Source organism: Megalobrama amblycephala, linkage group LG3, assembly GCF_018812025.1.
Source record: "Megalobrama amblycephala isolate DHTTF-2021 linkage group LG3, ASM1881202v1, whole genome shotgun sequence".
NCBI classification, from domain to species: Eukaryota; Metazoa; Chordata; class Actinopteri; order Cypriniformes; family Xenocyprididae; genus Megalobrama; species Megalobrama amblycephala.
The window spans coordinates 31,563,986-31,587,497 of record NC_063046.1 but is presented as its reverse complement, the minus strand read 5'-3'; the positions used below and the strand labels follow the sequence as shown (position 1 = coordinate 31,587,497).

Here is a 23,512-nt window from a genome sequence, read left to right as displayed (position 1 = left end):
TAAGGCCTCCATAGGGAGCAATGGACACTTCCTCTCTCAAGATCCATTAATGTACTAAAAACATATTTAAATCAGCTCATGTGAGTACAGTGGTTCAATATTAATATTATAAAGCGACGAGAATATTTTTGGAGCGCCAAAAAAACAAAATAACAACTTATTTAGTGATGGCCGATTTCAAAACACTGCTTCATGAAGCATCGGAGCACAAATGAATCAGTATGTCGAATCATGATTCGGATCGCGTGTCAAACTGCCAACGGCTGAAATCACGTGACTTTGGCGCTCCGAACAGCATATTCAACACACTGATTCATAACGCTCCGATGCTTCCTGAAGCAGTGTTTTGAAATCGGCCATCACTAAATAAGTCGTTATTTAGTGTTTTTTGGCGCTCCAAAAATATTCTCGTCGCTTTATAATATTAATATTGAACCACTGTACTCACATGAACCGATTTAAATATGATTTTAGTACCTTTAAGGATCTTGAGAGAGGAAGTGTCATTGCTCTCTATGGAGGCCTCACGGAGCCATTGGATTTCAACTAAAATATCTTAATTTGTTTTTCTGAAGATTAACAAAGGTCTTACGGGTGTGGAACAGCATGAGGGTAAGTAATAAATGACAGAATTTTCATTTTTGGGTGAACTAACCCTTTAAGCCTTCCCCTTGTTTACCCTAACATTCACTATGAATCAGAAATCAGGCTAAAGTTTGTTAGCTATCATTTAATAAACAGCTAATAATTATGTAATTTTGATGCGCAATGTGTATTGATTACTTCAAATATATGATTACGCATTACGCACTAAAAAAAAAAAAAAAAATGAACATGTAAATGTACTAATTAAACATGCTAACCTGATTTAACATGGATTAACTTAACATTCAACCAAATATTTATCCAGACAATGGCAGGTTGATGTTACATTCAAAGGTGAGGGGGAGGGAAGAAAAAATAAAAAATAATCACAGCCTTAACTGATATAAAACCTCAAGGCTAATGCTAGCAGCTAAACAGATTAGCAGCTCCTGCAGTTGCACTATAAAAGGCTGTAAGAACAGTACAATTGCACATTCAATACAATTAAATAAACTTATTTTTCACAAGTGCAAGCTTTTTTTTCAAGGAAAAACCCTGCTTTTCTGTTTGTTTAGGGCCTATTGTCTTAATATGCTTTGTGAAATGTCTATAGCTCTTTTGGCAAAAAGAGCAATTCAAACATACTCTACTTTGTATGTAGAGTATGTTTATAAAAACAGCTTTGTGGAAATCCACCATAAGCAAATTACAACTGACTGGCCACAAGGGGAATTAAACATCAATGGTACTTCTGGCTTGCCATTTGCTTAAATTGAGGCCACTCTCGCTCCAGGGGATGATAGTCAGAGGAGGGCCTAACTGGGCCTATAGCAGGTGGTAAAAACTCCTAATGACTAAAAACAGCAGCTTCATCATTGTCCAGATTGTGTTGATTATTGCATATCCATGCATAAAATTTGCCCCATTTTTGCTAAATCTACTTACGCTGCATTTTTTTCACACTATTTTGGGAGGTGCAAGACGGCAGCACAAAGAAAGATGGGGGAGGGTGGCATAGCACGCCGCGATCAGAGCCTATGCTAATCGGCTTTAATCCAAGAGCAAGTTTAACCGAACAATGAAAGAAGGAAGTAGAGAGAGTAAGAGAGAGAGTGAAAAACGAGAGCCAGACCATGTCAAAAGTGAAAGTCAAAAAGCAAGAGTCGTTTATGTCACAACAACAGCTTCCTTTTTCAGTTCCTTACACTGCAACAAAAAATAGATGGAATGATTCACAAAGTTGCTTCTAAAAGCATCTGAGATGCAGGACACCCAGGTTCAAGCATCCTGACATTTATTCCCATACTCCCCCTCCACATTCTGTAAATGTGCGACTAGCACCTGTTAAATGATGCTTGATAATGGAGCTACGAGAAATGTGCTTCATGGGTTTTCATATTCCTCACAGGAAGCACCATGGCAAGGGGTGAATCAGTGCTAAAAATACAGTCCTGCTCTACTATGAGTCATAGACCCCCTCCAGCAGGCATGCTCTCCAGCCAAACACAAAGGAAGCGCTGGGAGAAAGATGGAGGGAGAACGTGAAACAGACAAAGAGGGAGATGGAGAGCTGGGAGGTGGGGGTGCTTTTACAGGGGTCTTCAAAAATCTGGGATGTCATCCAAAAAAATGACGTAATCTGCAATTGTTACCTCATTAGTCTTTGATTATTCTAGAAATATGGCCAATCATCCATCAAGCGCTGGTGACGTGATGCTTGCTCAGCGAGAGGTCAGATTCATACCGCCAGGTCAGTTTCAACACCACAGGCCATTTTTGAAATATGCATTGCATATTCATGCAAGTTGGCAAAAAATACGTCATTATGTTCTCATCACTACAGAACATCTCATATATGTGATGTATATGAACAGCTAAACACGATCAGCTAAATTATGCAATAATGTCATTCACCCTTTTTCCAATTCAATTAATGTGGTCTCATTGTCATTTCGATTGATCTATTTGAACAACAAAATTATCATTGACTAATTTAATTTATTTAATTGGGTGAAAACTGAAAGATAACATTTGAATGATGACATTCAAAGAAAGAAAGAAAGAAAGAAAGAAAGAAAGAAAGAAAGAAAGAAAGAAAGAAAGAAAGAAAGAAAGAAAGAAAGAAAGAAAGAAAGAAAGAAAGAAAGAAAGAAAGAAAGAAAGAAAGAAAGAAAGAAAGAAAGAAAGAAAGAAAGAAAGAAAGAAAGTTACAGAGATGGATCGCACAAAACAAGCCTTTTGCACTCCAAGGTCAGGTTGCTTCATAGCAAACCCATCAAGGGTGTGAGTGTGGCTTCTGTGCGGGGTGAATCTGACCCCTCACCTCATCCAGCACTCTGACTGTATCCAGCACGGAGTGACGCCCTTGAATCAGTTTGGCATTGAGCCACAGGCAAAGTGACACTGGCCAACTCAGAGAGTCTGCCGAGTGTCTCTGAGCGCAGGCCGCAGATCAGTCAACACAAGGATGCACATTCATTACATAATCAAGGAACATGAATAATGGAGATAATAGTTGTGTATAGCACAATGTCACAACGATGCTTCTGTCATACGTTGTGTATTTGTGCATGTGTGTTGTGATGGTGGTGGTGGGGGTGACTGCCTTAACATGCAGACGGCCATCTGTTCTACTCAGGGCTGTGGCTGCAGCTGTGGGGGGCCTAACTAATCCCCAAACCCCCTCATCTGGTCAGCCGGTAACACAGTGGGGCAACATGACCTCCTTTCAGTCAGCAACCCAACCAAACATGCCTAATACCTCACCCAGTTTAAATCAGAATCAACACTGGTTCAATCTCAATCTAAAAAATGCTGGGTTGTTTCAACCCATGTTTGGGTCAAATATGGACAAACATTTGGATAGATTTTGATTTGGATAGAATGGGTTTGTCCATATTTGAACCAAACATGGGTTGAAACTAACCAGCATTTTTTATTTAGAGTGCATCATTGATCACGTTTACATGCACTTAATATCTGTCAGGACCACTATCGTCAAATATGATTGATAACTGCATAGAGTTTTTATTGGCGGTATGGTTCTGTTCTGGGCAAGAACTCCCTGCGCATCCATGCAGCCTAGCATGGATAAGAGCAGGGAGAGCAGCAATAACCCCCCTTAGGGTAAACAGAACAGAACCAATATATGCAGATATAATTAATGTCAATAATTAAACATGTACACATATTTCAAGAATTAGTCTGATTCAGGGGAATCATAAAGCCAATCCTGACTGAGAGAGGAGGAGCTGGGGATGGAGGAGGGTAATTAGCTCCTGAGCAACATGATAAAGCTGCTGATAATACTGAGGAGCTTATATATGGATGCTGTGATAGGCGTCGTATTCCTATAGGAATCCTATCTTTAAGAAACTTGTGAATTTTTATTCATGTTTCAGTTCACAGCAAACGACAGTGCAATAAATTCCAAAATTAATCCGTGTACGCATTTATTTCTTTGAATGTTTGTTACAAACAATAAAAAGTGTTTCTTCGATAACTTGATGTTTCACATCTTTTTGAAAGAAGCCTCTTATGCTCACCAATCATAAATATAGTAGAAAGAGTGATATTGTGAAATATTACAATTTGAAAATAACTGTTTTATATTTATCTATTTATTCCTGTGATGGCAAAGCTGAATTTTCAGCATCATTACTCCAGTCTTCTGTGTCACATGATCCTTCAGAAATCATTCTAATATGCTGATTTGCTGCTCAAGAAACATTTCTTCTTATTATCAATGTTTTAAACAGTGGTGCTGCTTCATATTTTTGTGGAAAACATTATACATTTTTTTCAGGATTCTGTGATTAATAGAAAGTTCAAAACAACAGCATTTATTTGAAACAGAAATCTTTTGTAACATCAAAAATGTCTTTAATCTCACTTTTGATCAGTTACAATATATCACAGTCTAAATTAATCACTCAATATTAGGAACTGTACATTTTATTTGCTCTGCTTAACATGCTATTTTCATTATTCAATATTCAACTATTCAATGACATTCCCAATCCATTAAACATATAAAGTCAAAAGATGCACACACATATAGGCCTATTCAAACACTGCTGTAACCATAGAGACAGGGCTGAAAGCAGAGGAAGATGCCCACATGTAATGTCCTGAAATAAAGGATTTTTCTTCTTCAGCATAAAGCATCCAACAGAAAATAATATCTTTCATAAAGCACTCTGTGGCTAATGTAAGGAGAAAAATAATACTGGACTGCACAAGTGTAATATGGGTAATTTAAAACCATGGAAAAAAGCAATAATGCACTTGGATTCAAACACAGGCCAGAGATCCGCACCCTTATGAAACTATATATCAGCAGCACTCACAACAGACGATAAGAAACATTATGCACCTGTGTGTCACAGGAATCAATTTTATAGGTTATTAATAAACAATTCAGGGTTCAATAAGTCAATTAGTATATTTTTTTAACAATAAAATAGCCCTGTAACGGCTTAAAAGAGATCCATTTATCAATCACTGGTTGACTTCCAGCTCAAACTGAGCTTAAAAAAAAATTAATACAGAAGAGGCACCAGATCTGCATTCAGTGTGAGGGCTAAAATCTGAGCACAGAGCAGGCCCTGACCCCTCCTTGTGACGGTCTGCAGGGCTGTGTGATGCTGTTGCCATGCTGAACCAGGCAGCACTCGCCCAAGCCAGATGTGCTCAGCATGTGTGCCGCACCATCTCCACGGAGACACGTCTGGCAACAGTTGCTGTGCTGTAATGCGGTAACGTAGCCTCACTCCTTGAGTCGCCTCAGTCCAGAGCACAACTAAATTAGAAGGACTCTGGTGCACACGCACACACACACAGACAGGAATTAGCTCGCAACCAAACTGTCTCTTTCTCACTGTGCCCATGGCAGTACCTGTCATCATTGCAGTCAAAGTGAAAATAATGTCTGTTCCCCCTCTCCCCACATCCCTAATCTGATTATGCCACTTGATCAGAAGCCTGCGCAAAGGCTAAAAGCTGCAGAGAATCTCACACACGAACAAGAGCGCATATGCAGACACGCACCAGCAAGTCGTGGGGCCATCTGTGTGTATTCTGCGGGGTGTGAGGGTCTTGACTTTGCAGAGAAATCACAACCCTAATGTAGCCTGAGGCGGTGCACCACCATCTCTTGTAGATTTGTTTTGAACATACGCAGAATGACCAAGTTCCTTAATGTGTGTGTGTGTCTGTTACAGTAACACGTGGGTAGATTTCCAATTACGCTAGGGATGGATTATTTTATTTTCTAATGGGGGTAAATGAGACACACAAAAAAAAAAAAGTCTCTGAACCGCATGCTCTGCCTGGTATGATGTGCCAGGCAATATCAATAACAATGATTCATGTTGACACAGTTATCTAGTTAGTGAGACCTCTCATTGGCTCTGTCCAGGTCATATGGATATGAGGGTTTGGTCACATTATGTCATTTACAACACAAAGCTCATTCAGGCATGAGGAAAGTCACTACAGGAGCAGGGCTACTTGAAATGGAAACAGATGAATAATTTCTTGTCAATTGCACAAATTAATGCAGGTCATTAACTTTCATAGCTCAAATAAAGAAAGTCTGATGACATGTTACATTTACAGTGTGTTACACACAACACACGTAAAGTCTGATTAATTTCAATAGTATCAAAATGCACATGAACTTCCTTGTAAACAAGAACACTTTAAAGGGTTAGTTCACCCAAAAATGAAAATTCTGTCATTTATTACTCACCCTCATGTCGTTCCACACCCGTAAGACCTTCGTAGATCTTCAGAACACTAATTAAGATATTTTTGATAAAATCTGATGGCTCAGTGAGGCCTGCATTGACAGTAAGTTAATTTACACTTTCAAAAGCCTATACTAAAAACATATTTAAAACAGTTCAGGTTCCCCAGGTGAAAAAAAAAGTACACATCTATAATGTACTTAAAGTGCTCTATTTTCGCACACTAATTTTGTACATAATATACTAAAAATTCTTCTTTAGTACTTCTTAAGATAATCTTAAAGGTGCCCAAGAATGCTTTTTCACAAGTCTAAGGTGTCCCCTGAATTTGTCTGTGAAGTTTCAGCTCAAAATACCCCATAGATTTTTTTAAATTAATTTTTTTAACTGCCTATTTTGGGGCATCATTAACTATGCACTGATTTTTTCAGCGCGCCGCCCCTTTAATTCGCGTGCTCCCTGCCACACGAGCTCTCGATTATATTACAGCACATTTACAAAGTTCACACAGCTAATATAACCCTCAAATGGATCTTTACAAGATGTTCGTCATGCATGCTGAATGCATGCTTCGAATTATGTGAGTAAAGTATTTATTTTGATGTTTACGTTTGATTCTGTATGAGTTTGATGCTGTGATCCGTGGCTAACGGCTAATGCTACACTGTTGGAGAGATTTATAAAGAATGAAGTTGTGTTTATGAATTATACAGACTGCAAGTGTTTAAAAATGAAAATAGCGACGGCTCTTGTCTCCGTAAATTAAGTAAGAAACAATGGTAACTTGTTGCTAACAGTACATTAGCAACATGCTAATGAAACATTTAGAAAGACAATTTACAAATATCACTAAAAATATCATGCTATCATGGATAATGTCAGTTATTATTGCTCCATCTGCCATTTTCGCTGTTGTTCTTGCTTACCTAGTCTGTTGATTCACCTGTGCAGATCCAGACGTTACTGGCTGCCCTTGTCTAATGCCTTTTATAATGTTGGGAACATCAAGGGCTGGTATATGCAAATATTGGGGCGTACACCCCGACTGTTACGTAACAGTCGGTGTTATGTTGAGATTAGGGCTGAAACGATTAGTCGACATTATCGACAACGTCGACAATAAAAAATTGTCGACAAATATTTTTGTTGTCGAATAGTCTCTTGATCTCATACGACCTATTTGAAGGGCCTGCAATAACGCGGTGTAACCAGTGGGGCGCTGTAGCGCAATACTGTAATGCAGCCCTCCGGGATCCAATCCAATAAAAGAAGTCAGTGCTTTGGAGAGCATAGTGCAAACGACGTCGAACCCGTGAAATGTGGGAGATTAACATAGCATAAACATAACAAACATAACGTTTAGCATAACTACAGAATACTGTCATGCAGGGCCACCAACTCTCATTCAAACTCACCGTTCTCACGCCACACGTTCATTTTCTCACACAGTGAAAGATGCATCGCAGAGCAAAGAGGACACAGACAACGGCAACGCACCGACAGATCAGGTTACTTTTGATATAAAACTAAGTCTAAGCTTTTAAATTCAGTCAATATTACTACGGGATTCAAACAATACTTGTGGTGGTGACTCTGTTTAACGTTGTGTGGCAGATCGCTGTAACACCTCGGTTCAAGCGGCATGTGAACCTATTCCTCTCTATTACAGCGCGAAATAAACATGAATGAACATCAAAAAGTACTTACTGAACTTACTGAAATGAATCCATCTCTATTGTAATCACTTAATCGGAGTTTTAACCGCAGAAAGAAGTCAATAAAACTTGCAAACAAATATATCACACAAAATGTAACATTTACCTCAGGAAAGCCATTCAATGACCATAAACTCGATAGTTTGTGTGTGTGTGTGTGTGTGTGTGTGTGTGTGTGTGTGTGTGTGTGTGTGTGTGTGTATATATATATATATATATATATATATATATATATATATATATATATATATATATATATATATATATATATATATATATATATATATATATATATATATATATATATATATATATATATATATATACACACACACATACACATACACATACACATATATATGATATGTAATATGTGTATGTATGTATGTTGTTTCATTTTTCACAAAAACCCCCACATGATTACATTATATTTATATATTTATATTTATAGTATATTGGTCTATTCAGTTGGCTTAAAAATTATTAAAAATACACTTTTAAAAGCTGAAGTGATTTCCTTGTTTTATTTACTAGTTAAAGTACAGTATAACTCAATATTTTAACTAATTGCTAAAGTAGAATAATCGAACAAAGCCTACTGATTAATCAGTGCAATAATCGCTGATTAGTCAATTAATCGTTCTAATAATCGACAGATTAATCGATTATCAAAATAATCGTTTGTTGCAGCCCTAGTTGAGATCCGCGTGTTTTCCGGAAGTCTTTTAAACAAATGAGATTTATATAAGAAAGAGAAAGTAATGGAGTTTGAAACTCAATGTATGTCTTTTCCATGTACTGAACTCTTGATATTCAACTATGCCAAGGTAAATTCAAATTTTGAATCTAGGGCACCTTTAAGAACATCTAAGTGTACTCAACTGTGCTATTTTGAGACACCATGAAATATAAACTAAAATGTGCTTTTAATATACTATCTCTGTATTTAAAAAATTTATTTAGATACTACTTATAGTACATTTGAACCTCAGTGTACTACAAGTGGTAACTAAATATATGATAGCTTTGAAGCTTTACGAATCTTTTGTTTTGAATCAGTGGTTCGGAGTGAGAAAGTCACGTGATTTCAATAAATGAGGTTTCCTTGCGTCATAAGTGTTTCGAAATTTCAATGGTTCATGTGACTTTGACAGTCTGATAAATGTTCCGAACCACTGATTCAAAACAAAAAAATTTGTAAACCTTCGAAGCTTCATGAAGCAGTGTTATTTTGTTTTTTTGGCACACAGAAAGTATTCTCTTTGTTTCATAACATTAAGGTTATTACACACATGAACTGTTTTAAATATGTATTTAGTAGCTTTCTGGGCATTTGAAAGTGTAAATTAACTTGCTGTCAATGCAGGCCTCACTGAGCCATCGGATTTTATCAAAAATATCTTAATTTTTATCTTAATAAAGGTCTTACGGGTGTGGAACAAGATAAGGGTGAATAATTAATGACAGAATTTTCATTTTTGGGTGAACTAACCCTTTAAATGTAAAGTATGACAGCATATATTTTTAAAAATATCTAATTTATTTAAAATATATATATTAGGGCAAAGTAAAAAATATATATATATTTTCTTATGAGCCGGTTCTTTCTAGTGAATCAAAAACATACAGTGCGACCAGTGTAGTCTGATTCCCGAAACAATCTACTCTTATGAGCAGTTTGGTTTAAATATTTCAAAAAGACTGGTTTGAATTTCAATCTGAAATGCTGGCCTTTATAATTCACAGCAGTAGCTGAGAAAGAAAAACGTTCATATGTAAAAATAGCCAAATGGACAGCATAACTGAAAACACCAAAATGAATCAGCCTATGAATTAGAACTTAATCTCAAATGAATCAGGAAACTGTCATAACCCAGTCCTAAATATAGTTGAAATATAGATAAGTGGTACATGCTCGTGACATTCCACATAAGAAATAACCATAAGATAATAAGAGTATTATTAAATAGAGTATTATTAAACCAGTTACAGCAAGTATTCACTACATGGTATATGTAGCATGACATTGCAAAGATTTACAATGAAATGCCCCGTATCTTTTGTATCTACAAGCTCTGTGATGCATCTCATGATAGACTGGTTGTGGATGCAACCAAAGCTTGCCATTCATTCATTTGACTCCAATGTCCAGAAGAAAACATCCTGCTTCAAACCAATATACCTCAGCACTGATCATGTGCAAAACATGCCTATTAACCCATTTAGTTGTCACATTCAAATTAGTAATAATAGTAGAAAACAGCTTTGGTGTCTGAACTCTGTGTTGGATGGATCCCTGTAGAGCAACAAACCTCATACATTCCTCATGGAGAAACGGCTGAATATTTCATTACAACTATATTAACACATACTACATTGACAGGCAGAGAATTAATGAGGCAGTGCCACAGGCAAACTAATGAAAGCACTGAAAAATAACGTCCGTAACCTGCATTTGCTTGGAGAAACATTCAAAGAAAAGTGGGAGAGGAAAGCTTATGTTATAAATAACTCTTCTATCTCTCTGTCTCTCTCTCCCTGTATTGTGTTGGTGTCAAAATAAGCAGCCTTTGTTCTGATTTCCCACTGATTTCTAAATTTAATCTCTGAAAACACTTTCGCCATTAATATAGGTGCCATTAAAATAGTCATTTTTCAAAATATCTTCTATTATGGTCAATGGAAGAAAAAAAAAGTCATACAAGTTTGGAAGGGCATGAGGTTGAGTAAATGATGAGATTTAGGGTGCTTTCCTGTAACAGCCAATTTCAGGACATCGGATAAATGGCACGATCAATTTATTTCTCAAATGAAAGTGTCCAATACAGATGTGGTTACCAAAATAAAACTAGTCGTAGGCTTGTCATGTGATCTTAACAGATGGCCCCCATGAGGTGACTTGCTACATGTAAAATAAAATGAGTTTTATTAGACCACTGAAATGACTTATCTCATGTGATTGAACATCAAAATAAACATGAAAAATTATCACAGTCCCACAAAGTATGAACATATCTGAACACTTCAAAAGGCAAAACTCTCAGGTCTTCCAGCCACTGTAGACTTGAAAGTACAGACAGAGGTAACCAAGAGCCATTAAACTGTGTTCAGTTCTACAGGGACCATCAGGCATTCAAAAATTCCCATTGGTACACCAGATCCTGTCATTAGGTGTGAAATTATGATCTTACAGATAATATCAGACAAGGTCCAAGCTCAAATTCAGCCTTGAAAGGCATTATTCAGCACACATTAAGAGATGGGGGAGATCCTCATTCACATTCTAATAACTCAGGCAGAGAAGCTACAATCAATAGCTGGACCCTCCAGGCAAGGCTGAGGAACCATGCAGCATAGCCGTCCAGAAAACATATGTATAAAATTGCACACAGCCTCCCCCGGTTTCCATAGAAACCCTCAACTTGACTTAGACAGAGGGAAAAAGATGTGTGTAGCTATTACTGGGTTGTGCTGCAGAGGCAGTTATTGGTTGAAAAGGCGTAGTACTGCCACACAATTAATACTCTCTGAAATTGCACTCTGTGATTTGCAAATAGCTAGTCTATAAGCTGGGTGTACATACACTCATTCCCTCGAACCCTGTCCATTTTCACCTGTAAATTCTATCCTCTAATTTACAAAAGATAATGAATGAACGAATAAAGGGGCCACAAAGCATTAGCAACCACCTGACTAATGACATGGCTTGACCAAACCCCACCATCTGGACAGGATATTCAACCCTTCTGGGTTCTTTACAAATCAATCATGTGTACAAAACAACATGACACCTCATTGGCACAAATGCCCAAAGAATTTAATAAATTAATAAATTTGTAATGTAATTCTGTCTTATAAATTTTGAGGTTTGCTCTGTGCTTAAATTGTTTGTTTAGACTTCGGTCATGTTTGAGTATCTTTTTGCAGTAAAACAAATCAGATTTTTTTTTTTTTTTTTTTTTGAAGGAATAGTTTGCCTAAAAATTAATTCTGACATTGTTTATGAACCCTTATGTCTTCAGAAACTTGATTCACTTTTTTTCTTCTGTGGAATCTGAAAGGTAAACTTCTGAAGAATATCCTGGATGCTCTTTTCTCTATGCTTATGCTTTTATGAATGAGGCCTGGGACTGTCGGACTCATGCATTATTTTCCAAGTTTTATAAAATATGTTTATTTGAGACACAGATGGAGCAACAAATCAAAATCATAATTTACTGAAAGCTGAGTTGTCTGTTTCATAAAAAGGAATCATTCTTGTTCAATGAATCAATCTTGATCTCAGTTGGATCTTTTTTAGGAATCAGAGAACCAGTTCACAAAATGTTCACAAACTGGACTGATCTGGTTCTCATGTTCAACTCACTGACTCATTGATACAGGTGCAACTGTTAACAGCTCACTGGAGTGGAAGATCTGTTCATCACATAAAGCTATCATATGGCTTGGAGATGACTTGGAATTTAGCACATGTTGTATACACTTTTATGATACTTTTGCATTTCACTCAAAAATGAAAATTAAAAAAAAAATTCATCAAAAAAAATCAAATCGACGCACATTCATAGAGCACATTAAATATGGTAAAAAGTTCAGCAGTTCAAATATGCTTGTTTGACCCGCAAGAACAAATGATGTTTGTTCATTTACATTGTATGTGCATTCATTAAAGTTTATATGGAAAGAAAGGCCTAAATTAAATCTGTTCATCCTATATAGTGAATGTGTCTCTTCAGAAGACTTGGATAAAACCACTTGATTCACATGAACGATCTCTTTATGATCTCTTTATGACCTTTTCGAAGCCTTAAAGTTTTGGTTGGGTGGACCAATGGAAGGACAGAAATCAGTGAATAAATAATGGCAATTTTCATTTTTGGGACAAATAACCCTTTAAAGTTTCTAACTTCATGAAAAGGTTACCAGGGATAGTAAATGATTTGTCATTTTTACTCTCTCTCACACTTTCAAGTTCTCTACAATCTATTCAATTCAAACTCTCTCTTTTACTGTCCTCTCCCTCCACATCTATTTCTGTACCTTTCACTTATTTCGCCTCTTCTCCCGCCCTCTCTCTCACACTGTCTGTGTACTATCAGTGTATTCTCATTCCGTGCTTGTAGTCTTCGTTTTGGCTTGAACTTGCAGATAGGCACGAGAGCACTTTACACAGGCTGCAGGCTAAACGTCTCTCCTAATCAAACCCAAAATTAGTCCATCTGCTAAACAGTTACCCACTGTTTGGTTCCTGTGTCACTGCAGATGTACTGGTAGCATTTCAGGATACTTAAATACACAACAATGTACAGTAAGAATGCTATTTGTGTAATTATTGCTCCTGGCTGTGCCATTTCTGATTAGTTGCTTCTTCACGTGGCAAGTCGCAAATCAAGTAACATTAGAGCCGTCTGCCAGTCCTGCGACTCCAACCTTGGGACTGTCAATACCCTCCAGCTAAAACCTCCATAGGTTGTGTAAAGAGCAGATACCACACATAGCATTCATGGCAAGACAGCAAAGCTGTCAGGGATGGTGTGATGGAGATAGAGAGAGGGACATGGTGGGGACAACACCAGGAGTTAAGGGTCTCTGCTGTGTTTCTCTGATAAAAGGCTTCACAGCTGCATCAGGCACTGGGGAGCAATTTTCTGCAGTGGGAACGGGGGAGGGGACCACCAAAACTACACAATGCAATGTACAGCACCACACCACAGATAAAATAAGTAGCACAAATGAAACGGCTTAAATCTTGTCTGCACAAATCACCACCAAAATAGAAGGGAGACGAGCTTCTATTGTCTTCTAATGTCTTCTACTGAGACATTTAAATACCAGATACACACTGTAAATCTAGTCATTAATAAAATCTAAATTTTATATATGTTAGCTTTAGTGTATTCCTAAACATTGACAAACTTCACTTTTAGCAGATGTAGGCAATTAAAATGTTCAGTCTTTCTATTCCGGTAAATGGACCAAAATATATTGATGACTCATCCTACACTACACAGATTTTTTTTTTTTTTTTTTGCCCAATCAAATGTTCTCTAGAATGTAACTGCCCCTCCCTCTTTTATACCACCTGCCACAGCTTATCAATATCAAATTCAATAAGAAATATGTAAACAGAGAAGAAAAACAATGTTTTTCGTGAAATTTCGTTGAGATATATTTACATTTTTAAGTTGTTGGAAATACTGGTTAACCAATGATGTTTTTTCTTGAAATTTTGTGACTTTTTCCTCATTTAGGGTCATTTATCCATTAAATTTGCACTGCATGAAGGTGTAAATTTTTATCAGTTCAAGCGTTTTCAGTTCGCTGGGAATCAAACCAATGATCTTGGCACTGCTAGAACAACGCTCTACTGTTTGAGTAGGGCTTTTGCACATTCCTTTTGTTTAAAATGCTTTAAAAAAAAAAGCATTTTTTGTTTTGAAAATAGTTGTTAAATACAGTTGTAAAAATCATACATTCTCATATTTATTTTTTTGTAATGCATGAAAAGGATTAACGTTAAAGGTTTTCTGTTTTTACAACAAAACAAAAAAAAGACGATTTGAGTGATTTTTGATTAATTGCATTAAATCCAATTAGGGGCAATTTGACCCTGACTTTAACATAATACTGAGTCCTATCGAATTTACAATTAATTGTATAATGTTAAATCGGCCAGATTAGGAGTTTAGCCCACCTGTTCTGCCTTGAAGGTAATGAATGACCTTATGCTAGTGGGTTAATGCTATGTAGGTTCCAGCAATTACTTACAAAATCTTTGATTAGTTTTAGTTTTCGGTCTCCATGTGCAGTACATTCTCAACCCCATTTAACAAAATAATAATCGACAACAACACTTTTAGTGCACCTAATTTTATGTTTTTCAAGATGAAAATGTTTAACAAAAAACAATGGCAGGGAATGCATGGAATCTCTCTAAAATGTTCCTCAGGCTCATAAGAGAAGATTCAGTGGAAGGAAATTTAATGAAGAGTGACAAGAATGAGCAATAAACCACAACTAAATATACAATATATTTATATAATTGCTAGACTACAAGGAATAAAATGTTGGCAGTTCATTCCAGCCTCAAATGAGAAATATATCTAATCCCATGTATAAGAACCCATCACTGGAATCGGCTCTGCTCTACCAATCATTCTAGCGCACATTCCTTCAACAGTTTTCTGTAGGATTCATTTCTTGCGTTTGACGTAAAGGCTTCGTATTTCTCCATAGATTCATCTGTGTACATCTTACAGTGTTAACAGCAGAGACTGAATGTAATCTACATAAATCAAGGGTGGGAAAGAGGGGCTTCGAGGACTGTTGCTGTCTACCTCTGATCTCTAAGATGGAAAGCATGGCCATTGTGAGAAAAGGCTTGTGGGAAGGGGGCGCAGCCATGACAACCAACCACTGCTATCCGGCACTTACTAAATGAGAGCCAACTGAAGGCTGGAATATGTCTGGGAGACTGCAACCCCCTCAGACAGAAACACACGGACAAATTGTTCACAAAGTCAGCCCAGCAAGACAGTCAACAGCTGACATTTCAAACAGGCTTTCAGGCTAAAAACAAAACAACCTTTGTGGTGATGAAGAAGAGGTTCCCTGAAGTCTGATTGATTTTCCCCTCCTAACTATATCATTTTAAACAATAACTTCACCCTCTTATTCAAGGAAACTAATAGTAGTAAGTAATATACTGTTATAGTAGTCCAGTAATATACTGGATAGTATAGCTCCATTTTGATGTTACAAGCCATTGTATTTAAAGTTATAGTTCAAAAGAATGTCTCAGTGTTGCTTGTTTGTTTTTTTGGTCCATAAATTGAAAGTCAGTGGGGATCAATGTTGTTTTGGACACTGATTATCACTGTATGGACAAACATACTTTAAACATTCTTCAATATATAATATTTGCATAAGAATGAAAACACACAAGTTTGAAAAGACATGAGGATAAGTAAACAATGACAGATTATTTAAATATTTCAAAACAGTATGCATAATTTGCATTTTCTAAATTCCATAATATATGACCATGGCTTAAAATGAAAATGTCTCCCATACCAAGTAAGCCATTCATAGTTTTTTTTTTTTTCTTTTTCCAAAAGCATATGAACAAATCTCTGTTTGCACATTCCAACCAGAAACAGTTGGCATTTATTGGCACTGACTCACTTCACCTTAACCCTTAAACACATAACTTGGGTCTTTATTGACCCGGGACATCATTCACTAAACTTCCAAAAGTGTCAAAAGGTAACAAAATATGCTTCTTCTTTTTTTTTGTAATCATTATTAAAATATCTTGAGAGTTGTATACTATTACAGCAGTTACAGATCCATCCATGTTAGATATAGATCTTATGTAATAATGACTGGCGAAACATTAGCCGCTTTCCCACTGTTGGGACAGTGCGAGCCAAGGCTTTCAATGGGCCGGGCAGGGCCAATAGCCTCGGACCTGCAGCACAGAGCCCAAAACCACGTTGCATTTCCACCGACGGTCCAGAAGCTCCACAGAGCTTCACTAAAACCCGCCCGTAACACGCCTCTCACAAAACCATCAATTCTCCAACAAATGGAAGTTTTACCAGAAAGTTGTTTACTTGAAGATTTAAAACCCAACCATTGATGTTTTACAACAATAATATGTGATACATTGTTTTATTTATTTTATGACAAACACAGAGCTAAATATATCAGACGGTCCGGTAAGAGACGAGACATACTGACAGATAAAATAAATACACCATTGTGATAGCCTATATGCTTTCTTGATGTCTGATTTCTTCAAGCAGTCGTATTTACCATGTTTACTATGGTAATGGTTAGTGTGCATAGTCTTTTGCATCGCATATAAATATGTCTGCCTTATACGGTGATCAGAATCCACATCGGATCACAAACAGAAGTTATTTCAAACACTGACTCGCTGCAGTCTGAAAGTGAGTTTCGAGCTAAAATGATTTTAAAAGTCTTTAATGCTGATGTTAGCTGGTTAGGTATGAAATCATCCGCTGCGCTGCCGTCTCAGATAAACTCCACCTTTGTTCGTAATCACTCCCTCAAGCCCGAGCTGGCCCGCTTTGGAACAAGGTATTCAGTGGGCCAAAAAACCTTGGCCGTTGGCCCCGAGGAATCCCAGAGGAAGCCCGACGAGGCCCGTTTAAGCCCCGGAAGTGACAGTGGAAACGCGACTGGCCCTGGAACGCACTAGCACTCCCACCTTTAGAACGACAGTGGAAAAGCAGCTATACATGCATTTAAGGGTTAAAGTGTCATTGCATAGGCCTAGTGCTAATACTATTTTTTTCTAAACTACATTCTGGCAAAGAGAAGCAGTGGCATCTCATACGTGGAATACCTTTGAGTGAAACGAACCCTATACATGCACTGCAGCAAAATGACCATACTTTATGTGGTTCTGCCCGCAGCTCTTCGAATGCGCCTTGCACCAGTTACAGACACTCACTGGCCCTGAGGTAGTGTGTATATATAGCTTGATTATCTCCATGTCGATGCTGGAGGTGCGGTGGAGGCCTGGGGCTCTAACACCACTCTGCATGGAGCCTGCCCGTACACGCCGCCTAACCCTGACCCAGCAAGCGGGCACTGTTTCTGCCCGTGACAGCGTTCGTGATTCAAGTACTTCGCCGCTTCATTAACAGGCCTCCTTTGGGACACCATGACAGAGTGAAAGAAGGAGAAGAGTAAGGAATAAGTAGAGTAGAGGGGATACAAACAGAACAAATTAACAGAAAAAAACACCGGAACTGCATGAGTCTCACAAACCAGGTATTAGGGGTGTAACAATATATTGTCACAATACATGATATACTATGACAAAAAAAATGCAGCAGTGTAGTGGATAGCGATAATATGTATTGTGTATCGTTCACCAAAATGGAAGTTTTGAAAGATTTGATTTAGCATCAAATATGGAAAACCCAGAAAGTCACATATTTGAGATCCATGTTTATTCATTATTATTAATACATTAGAAATAAAATATGTTATTTTATAAAACTCAATATTTTAAACTTTTTAAAATTATGTAGTCAGGGACAGAGTGCAAGCATATGTGTCTAACAATTCTTCTATTTTTAGCTAAGCAGAATCATGAATATTTATATTCTGTTGCCACCTCTGCCCTATGCAGCTGAGAGAAGGACCAAGTCCAAGCCTATTCAAGTCCATTCCTGATACCAAATTTAGCATTTTAATAAACAGTACTTTTGTTTAGCATATGTCTTAGAAATAATAATAATTAAAAAACTACCATTTTAACTCTATTTAGGCTTTGTTTAAAGTGTTGTGAGATCGGTATAGGTGTATCGTACCAAATCGTGACATGAATATATCGTTACACCCCTAGCTGGTATTGCTGTAACGTTATTGTTTTTCAGTAACCACTACCACAGTCCAATCTGTCTCAGCCAGTGATGTCCTGTAATCTTCCTCTGCCTACTTTTAACTGACTCAAGAAGCGAGGACGCTACGTGCGATGGCTGAAGCATCACAAAGAAACAGGGTAGGCAAAAATACAGGCACGTACATCCGTTTTGATTTGGGGAGGTGAGGGAGGGGGTAAATTAAACTAGAGCGTCCTTTTTACTGTTTCCCATGGGGGTCCCGCTTTAGCTCTGAGAACTCTCTCTCCCTCATCCCCAAACCCACCCCCTTCCCATCTATCCCCACCCTCCCCCAAGCTCCTCTTTCTATGTGTGAGCCTCTCTCATGACATATGGGCTCTCCTCTGCACGGCAGCACTGAGAAGCGGCGTGCATTGTGCAGCATTCTCTCAGCAGCCATGCCAACGGCAGCAGAACAAGCAGGAATACCCTTCGCTCTTCTAACCACGGGCTACACAAGGATTTATTTTAAGAAATGGTGCCAATAGTTTAATTGCCGACAAAACATTCTATTCGTAAATGAACAGTGTGAGCCATGTCTTCTATTGAACAACAAGCAATACATGTATTTACAGTCATTATTTCATATAAACATATTTCTAGCACTGGTTGCATATTGCAACTTACTATTGTTTGGCTAATTGAGAAATCGGTCTATAATTCTGCTGATGCCTTGTTAAAGAGATAGTTCACCCAAAAAAGACTGAAAAACTACCCTAACTTTCTGTTGTCATGGGAAATGTTGTCAGAGGAAATTAAACAAGACATTTAATGGGGTATTAAAGTGATAGTTCAATCAAAAATGAAAATTCTGTCATCATTTGCTCACCATCATGTCGTTCCACAACTTTCTTACTACTGCAGAACACAAAAGATGATGTTTTGAAGAATGTTGGGAACCAAACTGTTTTGGTGACCATTGACTCCAAATGTATGGGGAAAAAACAGACATTTCTGAAAATAGTTTTTTTTTTAATTATTATTATTATAAGAAAAAAAATTAGATAAATATCTTATCTTATTACAAGAAGGAGAGTCATAGAGATGTAGAATGGGGAGGGTGCGTAAATGATGACAGAATTTTCATTTCTGAGTGAACTATCACTTTAAGACCCCATTTAATGGCTTGATTATTTGAAGTTTATTTTCCTGTGACAACATACAGTATTTATTATTGAAATTGAATATTGAAGTGGTTTGTGTTTATTTTTGAATAGCCAATACAGTAGCTTTTAGTTTACATAACAGCTATGGACAATGACCTGCTAATTGCTGTTGCTAGGCAGACGTAGGTGTTCGTGGATATTCTTACTGGACAAAGTCATTTAGACTCGCCCAAGAGTCCAAGATGAGTCACCAATTTTTTTTTTTTTTTTTCACATTTTCCCAGAAGAGAGAAGTTGCATCCAAATATCTGTCAGAGTACATACTAAATTTGATGAAGAAGTTCTCAACAGTTGATGAAGTGCATTCTTTGATATGCAGGGTTTTACATGAATACATTTCTAGATATACTACACCCACCATGCTGGCACTGTCCTTGGCTTGGACCTGTATTTTATTTGACTTGTGACATATTAACAGCAACCACAAAAATAATTTGTTGGGTGTTTAACCACAAGTAACAACTTTCCTGGTGTCTAATATCATATACTATACTTGAAAAGAACCACCAGCCTCACACTTCACAATTTTTCAAATCTGACAACTACTCAGCAGCCATGGACTTATGGGATGGCAAAGTGTCTGCACTAACTGCACACTTCAGAATCTCAGCAAAAACAGTACATCATCCACACATAATTTGCCAATTATTTCATAAATACTGTGTATTCAGACATCATACTCATAAAAGCTGATGTACTGCTTTGCTTTAGTATATTTGGACACAGGAATTAACTGCAAATTTTAGATAAATTAAAAAAAAAAGTGTACATTATTTGTTGAAAGTGAAATTTACCATGAAATGTTTAGGACATTATATAAATGGCTTCAAAGCTAATAGACACAAACTAAAGGTCTTTAAAGGATCAGTTCACTATAAAAATATCCGTATTTAACAAGTTAGAAAGTAAAATATCCGGCTTCCACCAGACCGCCTTCCATATTCAACGTAGGAAGTAAGTGTAACACCTCTCGCAGTTCAAAACGCTTGCGCTATAACCTACGCCTTCCGTATTCAACCTACGAAAAAAGCGTAACTGAAGTTTATACAAGCACATCGCTTCGCTTCATGTGGCCATCATATGTTTATGATGGATGGAGGCACTTTCTTCAGCTTCATACTCATTGGTCCCATTCGCTGCCATTATAAAGCTTGGATGCTTCAGTTTATTTATTAATATAACTCCAATTGTGTTCGTCAGAAAGAAGAAAGTCATATACACCTAGGATGGCTTGAGGGTAAGTATAGCTTGGGGTAATTTTCATTTAAAATGAACAAATCCTTTAATAATTAAAAACTAAGTGCAACATTTTTGAAGCTGTCTATTAATCTAACTGTATATCAATGTTAGATTGCAGCCTTTTCTGGTTACTCTTAAAACGAAACATGAGAGCATGAAGACCTGACTATGAACTCTAGCCGCCATGATTTTCAAAATACAGTCAATCTATACTCTAACAGTTGCAGTTCATGTGTTGCATAATAGCTGCAGGCCCCTGACTTGGATATGTCTGGTCAGGGATATCGACTCAGTAACTGTTCTCTACCAAAGCCACACAAGAAGAAGCCAATGGCCACAGAACATTGAGCACAAAAAAAAATGCCACCAGATCAATAATTCATCCACAGTCTCATGTCATGCAGCCATTCTCAGCAATAAGCAGACATTAATATAAGAATAACCTTTTTGAATTTATTGTGTGTTCATATAAACCTACATGATTATGGTATTGCTAAGTACAACAGCTCAAATCAGCAGACAGCCTTTCAGTGGCCTCTAGCAGAACTAAAGCAAGACTAGTTTCCTATATAGCCCATCTCAAACTTCAGCACTATATTTCAGCACCACCGGACTGCAGAGGGAATAAGGTTGAACGCATGGTGCACTACGGATGCACCAAAACTGTCCAATCATCAGCAGCAGCAGCAGCATCCGAGGGCCACCTGTACCCTGATGTCTAAAATTCAATTCTAGCTCTTGTACGAGGCAAATGGATTCAGCAGTGGCACCTGCAAGTGCAACCACATCCCGTTGTCTGACAAATCGGGATTAACGGCATTAGGCAGAAGCAAAGCGAGCCGCAAAACCAAACTGTCATTTGCGAAGACCAAGTTCCTTTTCTAGGATGAACATACAAACGTTTTCCAACTTGTTCCACCCAAAAAAGCATTTCCCAACTGATAAGATCTCACCGGATGGTCAGAAAAGTAGGCTAAGGTACTTAATCTGCGGAAAACCTCTCTACACAATGACATGTCAGCACAAGCAAACACACACACACACACACACACACACACATCATATTTAGTCATCGCGCGAATGAACAGAGCAGCAGCATCATATTGTGTCATCATCCCAGATCTCAAGCACACAAAAGGACAAACCTGTCTGTCCTTTGCCAAGCGTCTTTTCCAGGCGATACGGTCCCACGTAATTCGCATGTTGGGAGCTGTTGTCTTTTCCCGTCGATGACATTTTGCTTTACACGGATGAAGTTGCGATGCCGACAAACTGCTGCAGTTCGGCAATGAAGTATTTCTTCAGTACCGCAGTTATTTCCCCGCCCAGCTCTTGCTCCAGACGCTGCCTCTCTCTCGCTTGAGGATCGGTGGGGCTGCTGCTCTCCTCCGCGTCTCCCTCTTTCTCTCTCTGCTGCCGAGCGCTCTGATAATCTCACAGCAGTGTGTGAGCGCGCGTCCGTGTGATGCTCAGCCTGCGCCTGCGTGTGTGCGCGCATAACACATTTCTCATCAATGCTCAAGAGCGCGGACTGATGCTGTGTTTGAATAATCAATGAACCCCGATACTGCATCATATGAGAAATTATGAATTAAATCACACTTGTTTCTGATGGATGCACTGTACTAATAATGACTATTAGATAAACTATTAGCTGGCATAAAATTAACCTTGCATATGAAGTAGCTGGTTTAAACCATAGACGTCGCACGTCAAATGTCCCATCCCCCACCGCTGGTTCAGAGGTCAGAGGTCTTGACCTTCTCGACTGTGTTTAGCAATTAAAATAATACAAGCAATAATTTTTACATGATCTTTTGAATTATAAACAATATTAAACAGAAGAAAAATACATAGGCCTAACTCATTTTAAGTACTTAAAAGTAACAGATTTATTCAGTAGATTTCATCTAATTTAATGTCTATTTAATGTTTACTGCTAGAAAATCACAGATTCAGATTTTAAAATATCATAGCCTATATAAACAGTCACACCTCCTGATGATCAGAGGTTCTGAATGGTCCTTTCACTTGACATTTGTTTTTATTTATTTAGGTTTTTTTTACAAGCAGCTAATTCACATGCCTTTTTAACATTCTCTGTAAACTGCCTTTTTGTCATACTTTTGAAATCACATATATATATCAAAAAGTAAACTAAAAAGACAAATATTTTACTTGTATACTAAAAAGGCATGTTTTTGCTTTGACCTAGTCACATGGCTCAGCTACTCTTTGAGAATCTGGTGCTGCTGAGATTTTGGCCTTGTTTCAATATATTCCCAGGTAACTTACTTCAGAGCTTCTTAAAGACTTTGAAGTCACTCAGAACATCTGGCCAGGTTGTGTCTTATCATCTCATCCTCTCTCCCTCCCTTTCTCTGTCCTTTCCCTTTTAACTTTCTTGTTGAGAGTGTGACATGTAAACAAATGTCAGTCTTTCTCTTTCTCTGTGTACAAACAAGAGCTATGCAGAATTTGGGGTTGTTGTTGTTGTTTTTTTTAGCTATTCCAAAACATCATGTCATATGATTTCATGATTGTTTTAGTGATTGTTACTGCAATAATCCCTACAGTCTGAGACTAGTAGAAGAGGACACTCTGATGTGATTAAATCAGAGGTCAAATGCGGTTTT

The 23,512-nt window shown here is 37.6% G+C and overlaps 1 protein-coding gene across 7 annotated transcripts in view; it reads right to left on the bottom strand.

Moving 5' to 3' along the window:
- The window catches only part of brsk2b (BR serine/threonine kinase 2b), a 160,277-nt gene extending 137,703 nt beyond the window's left edge, over positions 1-22,574 (bottom strand). For 3 of the 7 annotated variants that reach the window (XM_048185158.1, XM_048185155.1, XM_048185161.1), the window contains exon 1: positions 22,022-22,573. In XM_048185158.1, coding sequence (XP_048041115.1) covers positions 22,022-22,112 — 91 coding nt within the window. In that variant the 5' untranslated portion in view covers positions 22,113-22,573. Of the gene's footprint in view, positions 1-22,021 lie in introns of all 7 variants that reach the window. The other 4 variants (XM_048185154.1, XM_048185156.1, XM_048185159.1 and 1 more) reach the window with 3 other exon arrangements.
- Positions 22,575-23,512: the final 938 nt, after the last annotated feature.